The sequence below is a fragment of the Etheostoma spectabile genome, chromosome 20, assembly GCF_008692095.1.
Source record: "Etheostoma spectabile isolate EspeVRDwgs_2016 chromosome 20, UIUC_Espe_1.0, whole genome shotgun sequence".
In the NCBI taxonomy this organism is placed as follows: Eukaryota; Metazoa; Chordata; class Actinopteri; order Perciformes; family Percidae; genus Etheostoma; species Etheostoma spectabile.
In genome coordinates, this window is record NC_045752.1 from 18,303,881 (window position 1) to 18,311,271 (window position 7,391).

General features: G+C 43.2%; 1 protein-coding gene across 1 annotated transcript in view; it reads right to left on the reverse strand.

Moving 5' to 3' along the window:
* The window catches only part of crybg1a (crystallin beta-gamma domain containing 1a), a gene marked incomplete in the record, with an annotated part of 47,702 nt that overhangs the window by 14,963 nt on the left and 25,348 nt on the right, over nt 1–7,391 (reverse strand). Inside the window, 3 exon segments of the mRNA XM_032499684.1 lie at nt 573–2,684; nt 3,624–4,738; nt 5,896–7,325. Of these exon segments, the coding sequence (XP_032355575.1) occupies nt 573–2,684; nt 3,624–4,738; nt 5,896–7,325 (4,657 nt within the window).

The window sequence follows — 7,391 nt, forward strand, 5'->3', positions numbered from 1 at the left end:
TAGTACCTTCAGCACTCTGGGTTTCCCTACCTACTACTTTTAGTACTTGACTGGTGTCCATTTTTAAAACTTCTGTGGTCTTCCCAGGAGCTTTTTCTGTCTCAGGTTGTTGTATTAGGTGGGCATTTAGAAATTTGGATTCCTGCTAATCTAGAAGCATGTCCTCGTTTTTTCAATGTCATCATCTTGGTCTCTAGCAGTTAAAGGTCGTCCCCCCCCCCCCCCCCCCCCCCCCCCCCCCCCCCCCCCACACCCCCCCCCCCCCCCCCCCCCCCCCCCCCCCCCCCCCCCCCCCCCTCTGTTCCTTGGCCTCCATCGCATTCTGAGTTTTGTGCTTACAACCTTTATTTCTTGAGTTTGGCTTTCTGATATCTTCTTTGGAGCTTCTGTTCTCAGTGTTGTTTCACCCACCAATCTTTTATCCGATGAATCCTTTGCTTCAGTATTTTCGTCGATACCGGTAGCACTCTGAGTTTTGGTGCTTACAACCTTTATTTCTTGAGATTGGCTTTCTGATAACTTCTTTGGAGCTTCTGTTCTTACCAATTCCAGTTCCTGTTTTGGGTCAGTATTTGGACATTTGGATTCTGCTGATCTAGAAGCATGTTCCTCTGTTTTTTCTATGTTGTCATCTTGGTCTCTAACAATTAAAGTCTTCTGTTCCTTGTGCCTCCTAACTTTGGAGCCAGCAGTCTTATTTGAAATCTCATTCGGTAAATTCTTCACTGATGAATCCTTTGTTTGGCTATTTTCTTTAGTAGAATTAGTTCCAGAGCTTATGGCGTTTAATTCTGGAGTTTGTGACTTCTTAACAACATCCGTGTGTTTGTCCTCCTGATTTTCTACCTTATCACTGACCTTCTCATCTCTGGCTAGAAGAACTTTGGGTTTCTGTTCATTTTTCTCTGTTGATGTCTTCATCTTCTGGTCTTTGTCCTTATCACCACTGTCTGCATTTTCTTTTAGGCGGATCTTACATTTCTGCTTTGTATCAACCACACTGGCTGTATTTTCATGGAGTGCACTTCTTGCTTCCTCTGCTTCTGTCATCTTCTCTTCCAGGGCAGCCGTAACTACTGTCTGTGGTCCCTCTTCTGAGTCAGGCTGTAAACGTTTTTCCTCTGATGATAGATCTGTTGGCTTCTGTGTTTTTGTAATGGCTCTCTCTGCTTCTTTCTCAATTGTTATGCCCTTAAGCTCCTTTGTGGAAATGTTCTCTGAGTCAGTGCTTTCCACTGCTGCATCATTCAGCTTTTCATTTGGTTTTGAGTCTTTCTCCTGACTTTCAAATTCTCCTGCCAGTAAAAAAGGCTCTTTGTCCAGCTTATTTTCAACATTCTTAGACATTTCACAAACAGCTTCTGTTTGAATGTCCAAAGCCTTTGCTGGTTTCCTGCAAGCCTCCTCTTTACTTTCCTCCTCTACCTCAAAATCGTTAACTAAATCTCTGCTTAATGTGGGCAAGCTATCATTTCTAAGAATGATATTTGTGGTTTGATCCTTCAATAACAGATCATCAACTGAAACCGCAATGGAATTGGCTAAAAGTATATCTTTTGGCTCAGCATCTTGGTCTTTTGAGGCCAATTTAGCAGGAAAACTATTTCTATTATTTTCTTTAGAAGTGACCTTATTAGTTTCTTCAAGGGAAACACTAATGGCCATAACACCTTCCTGACCAGAGTGGGTGATGGTGTCACAGTGAGTGCTACCATCCACAGCAAGTTTTGCTGACATATTAGTTTCATTCTCATGAGCTGGTATTGTGTCCTGAGCCAAAACTGCAGAATTTGGCTCTGGAAGGCGTCGCTCCTGGATTAAATCTGGTTTTGTCTTACTTATTAGCTTGGTTGCCTCTAAAATGTCTTTCTCTTTTACTTCTTCTGGACAAATCTTTTGTGAAAACGGTGTTTTCTGTTCTTGGGCGGTGTTGTCCCTTTGAATTTGAGATTTCTTAGATGTAGACTTAACTCGTTGTTTGGTCTCATGCTGCCCTACCTGGCAATTACTCTCAGTATTAGTATTGGTAACTTGCAACTGAGATGGACTTGCCTTGGCAACTTCTCTGCAAGGCAATACCACAGTCCCTGGACCTGTAACTGGTGTAACGTTTAATGGAGTGTTTTCTGAAATAATCGCATCTTTTCTTTGTATTGGATGGATTATAAAAATCTCCTCAGTTGCAGGGCTGGTTATGCTCTCTAATTTCTTTGTCTCTTTTCCTTTCAGCTTGTTTTCACTGGTATTGGACTGACTGCCTGGGAGTTTTATGATGTGCTGTTGTTCCTCTGTAGATGGAAACTTGAATTTTAATCTGTCACCACTTGTATTGTCTTTCACATCTGCTATGCCACTCTCAGATGCTTTGACAGCTGTCTCTGTGTTAGTGCTCTGATTTGAGTCCTGTTGGGATGTGGATGTGCTTGCAGAATTCCTAGTTGGTGAATGTTTCCTGGATGTTACTATTTGACTCATTGTAGGAAGCTTCTTTACAGGTGATGAGGGATCAGCTGAATCCTTGATCAGACTTTTGTGGTGTTTGATGTTGCTCTGTTTGGAGAGCCTTGATGAGACAGTTTCCTCATGCTTGGTAGGAGGTGGAGAGACACAAAAGTCACTCTCTTCTTGGCTAATGCTTCTTTTAGAGAGGTGTTTGGATACTCTGGTTGACAGCATGCTTCCTGTTAGAAAAACACACATGCACACAGTTTTAATACAACAGCTAAACAAACTATCTTGAATGATGAAAAATGTCCTCGTCTTAAAGAGTAGTTCCATAGTAGTTGCTTATTTGCTTTCTTGCCAAGAGTTAGATGAAAAGATTGATACCACTCTTATATCTGTGAGGTAAATATGAAGCTGGTGCTGGAAGATGATTAGCTTAGCATGAAAACTAAAACAGGACACAAAAGCCTTGCTCTGTCCAAAGGCAACAAAATCTGCCTACCAGCTACTGTAAAGCTCATCAATTAACACGTTATATCTACCTTGTTTAAGTTTAAAAACAACATTTTATAACATGTTACAAGATATAACATGTTAATTACTAAGCTAAAGAGGTGCTGGTAGGCATGGTAAGTGGACAAAGCCAGACTAGCTGTTTGCCCGCCTTCAGTCTTTGTGCTAAGCTAAGCTGACCAGCTGTTGGCAGTAGCTACATATTTACTGCCCAGATGTCAAGAGTCATATCAATCTTATTTTTCAATGGGCACCCAGATAGCTCAGTTAGTAGAGCGGGTGCCCACGTATAGAGGTTTACTCCTCGACGCAGCGGGCCCGGGTTCGAGTCCGGCCTGCGGCCCTTTGCTGCATGTCACTCCCCCTCTCTCTCCCTTTTCATATCTTCATCTGTCCTGTCAATTAAAGGCCTAAAATGCCCAAAAAAAAATCTTAAAAAAAAAAAAAATCTTATTTTTTAAATAAGCAAGCACATTTCCCAAAATGTCTAACAATTCCTTTAAACATGAGCAATTGTTAAACCTCAAGGTGAACTTTTGACGTTGATCTTTCGTTCACTGTCAACAGAAAGGCCCATTATTTTGATATAATGACGAAGACGTATAAACAAAAGTAGAACGACTGATTGCCTATCTGGCATACAACATGTGATCGTACTGTCGTACCTTTTTTGGGACTTTCAGGAAGTGGAGGTGGTGTCTCACTACCAGGTCTCTCGCCAGGAGTCACTTCTTGCAGCTTTTGGACTGTCTTGGATCTGTCTGAATCTGTCTGACCAGATGTCATTTTTTTATAGTTAGTGCCACTTATTTTAGTTATCTCATCGTTCTTCTTTCTTGTTGGAGATGAAATGGGCAACCGACTCTTTGATACCAGGGAGGCATTATTCTCCGGATGGTTTTGCCCTTGTTTTTTTACATTCAGGCCCTCTCTGCCAATTGGGTGTCCTGTTTTAGTACTATTCTCCTCATGGTCTTTCTCCACACCATTGAACAGGTTTATAGAGCCACTGTCCTCATCTGAATTTTCTTTAATAAGCTTTGTTCCCGTCTTGTGTAATGTTTTTGTGGGAGATATGTCTCCTGACAGAGCTTTTCTACCCTTGGCATCTTCAAAACTTTGTTTCCTGCCAACTTTGGTTGTAGTGACCGGAGATTTTAAAGTTTCTTTGGTTTTGGGTTGTTTCTGCAATTTAGTGGTGAACACTGGCCCAGAGGCATCAGTCACTGGTGTTTTATCTGGTGTCACTGGTGATTTCACATCAGCATCTGATGCTGACCTTTTGGGGATTTTAGACTTTGAACCTGTTGGACTTGATGGACCACTGGTGCTTTGATCTTTTAATGTTGGTAACATGGAAAGTGTTTTATCTTTGCTATGTTCCTTCTTTGGTGGCATATCACTGGACGTTCCCACTTTTGTGCTCTCTGTGGAGGCCTTAGCCTTTGTTGTCACAGTTTTGGCCTTGCTGCCAGCTGCGGAGGATGGGGTCTTTGCACCACTTGCCGTGGTATGCTGACCTTCTGCTGCTGCTGCTGCTTTGACCCCTCGTTTGGAGGGTGTAGCCTGGTTAGCCCCTGGGCCTCTTACCCCAGATCCCACCGCTCGGGACTTTGCTATGGACATGTCTGAGGTTGTTGAGATATTTTCAAAGTCAGAGGCCTCACAGTCTGTTTTTTCTAGGGGTTCAGGAGTATTTGTATCAGAGTGTGTAGTCTCATCTGTTGTTGGAAATGGCTCAAGGTTGGCTTCCTTGAGATCCACATTGTTGTTTTGGAGTCTAAAGGGAAAAGAGAGAAGGGGGGGGGGGGGGGGGGGGGGGGGGGGTGAGAGAGATAAACATTAACAGAAACATTTTAGAGTAACCTTGTACTGCATGAGCCTTTAAAGGAGAAACAAAGTCAATTTCATTTATTCTCCTGTTGGAATGGTAGTGTAGTATATACAGTAAGTATACTCATGCAAGTAAAATAAGTTCAATTAGACACTGAGAAATCACTTCTTTGCTTTCTTGCACTGTTAGATGAGAGGAATGACACCTGTACTCACATCTGTACAAAAAATATGTAACCTAATTTCTATAATGTCAAAAAAAGTTTATTATAAAGAAAGTTCAAATTGAGTCTTTCTTCCATTTCTAACTCAAACGGTAAAGAGAAACTACTGTTAAAACTGTGTGTGGTGAAACTTCAGCTATGTAAAATAATTATTATGAAGGTAAATATGTTGCAAATGCGAGAGCTTGTAGAACACAAATGTGAATCTAAATCAATTTACACATTTGTGAATATTTTCTTCTGTGACTTCAGATTTCGCTCATTTATTTTATACAAATGAAAATTTAAACATACTAGTTTTGAGTTTGGTACATCAAGTTTACAATCTCTCGCAACTTATTTACCTTTATAAATAACCCCCAGCAGTAGTTCTGTAAATCCAAGTCTTTGTGGTGTACTGTAGTCACACCACTACTCATTCTTTTGAGAGCCGTATCTGTATAAATGCCATGCCCTTTTTTCCATAGGCATGTGTCTCAGTGTAACAATGTAAGTCAAACAAATGTGTGCCGGCAGTAGTCGCCAGTTGCCCGTCAGATTGTAATGACTTATTAAGGTAAACACAGCAAAGATGACCTTCATTTCAATTGACTTAATTATTGTATTGTTTATTAAGTATCATTATACTTTTTAGGAATTTGAAGTGCAAGCTATAGTACTTTATACAAAAATGTCAAAATGTTTTTGTATGGGTACATAAATATTTCAGTGTAGGTTCAGCCCTTTATTGTTCTCCTCTGGTACAAGGGAGCTTGGGAACTCAGAGCTCAGGTTGCATGCAGGCTTAGCTCTCTCAAGCTGCCCTGCTTTCTGTTTCCTCCAGGATCAAAGGCAATATTAAACAGTAACCACAGAAACAAATAAATAGAGAGGTACTCACAGCTTCCTTTCAGTTGTTTCTGTAGTCAAAACTCTGCCGAGCTTTTCTCCCGCTGATTCGTTCCCATCCAAACTTGGCTCCGGGCTAACGTACACCTTGTGGGCAAATACCTTGTGCTTCGGAGGCAGATTTACAGTCTTGCGCGTGACACGAATTTCTCTCGATCTGTGTTTCTCCTGTTGTGAACTTTGCTTTGAGTCTGTGCCAGTGTCAGGCTCCTCTGGCTGTGGTAAGGTTGTTTGGAACTCCCCTGTAGTCGGTGCCAAGGAGATGGCTGATTCTGGCAAGCTGCCACTGGACGTCAAGGTCTCGGAGGGGGTAGAAGCCCTTCTTTCTGCAGCGCACTGGGGGATTGAGTCGTCCTCAGCAATTACTGTGACAGGTATAGCCAGCACGGGAGGCGAGTCCGCTCTGAAGCCCTCCTCCCCTTGTTGAATTATATCCTTCTCTTTCTCCCCCTCCCTCTCCCCTTCCTCTTCAGCTCCCAGGTATGTTTCCACCCATATGGCTTTGTGGAGTTGGACAGGAGACTCTCCTCTGGGCCCTTGCTCCTCCTCAGGTGAGGCGCTAAATGCTTCGGCTACAGTGTTCCAAGAGAATACCTGACCCCTCCTCTTGTTTTCCCTCACTATGACCGGGGAGGAGTTTTCATCATCCTGTGTGGTCGAGATGAGGTGTGAGGTGGACGACTGAGAGCCTAAAGTTATTCCTCTCAGCGCAGTCCTGTGCCCCTTCTCTCCAACTTTCACTGATGTTTTATTTGATGCTAAGCTTATTGAAGTCAAGTTAGGTGACTTTGGGGTCTCAGCTGCCTTGGAAAGGGGGGTGTTCAACGCCAACAGTGAGGTGCGACCAACTTCATTATCCTCATTGGAACTCTCTGTATTCTTCAGGACATTTTCATCCAAACTGACCTTTAGCCTCTTGCTCACTTCCTCCACCACTGACTCTGTAAAGCCTAGTGTTGAGCTGGAATCAGCACTTGGATGAGTGCTAGTAGCAAGATCCAGAGTAGTGGGAGTCAAATTCCCAGAATTACTTGCACCGCTAGCTGTGCTAACCCTGCACACGTGCACCTCCCTCACACTGCTTTGGCCACTGCTGTTACTATCTGCGAACGGGAGCTCTGCTCCGTCTGTCAACAGAGAAGCCATGCTTAAGGTGCTGGGACTGGAGCTGAGGGTGTCACCAAACTCTGCTCCCGTTCTGTCTTCTCCATGAGAAAACCCTGTTAGTTGACTGTCTTTCCGAGAAGGAGTTGGTGTCTTGTCCAGGCCATCCTCCTGTAGCGACTGGAGTGAATGTGGAGACAAGGGGGACGTTGGGGAACTTGAATTGGAGGCCTCTGAGTGCCGCCTACTGCTGCTCTTTTTTCTCTTGTTGAAGAAATTGCTGATGCGATCAAACACTCCCCTCTTGTCCTCCGAACTCTGAAAGAGGACACACGAGAAACTTTAAGATACTGTACCAGCCCACACCTTTTTGCTTAGCTTTAA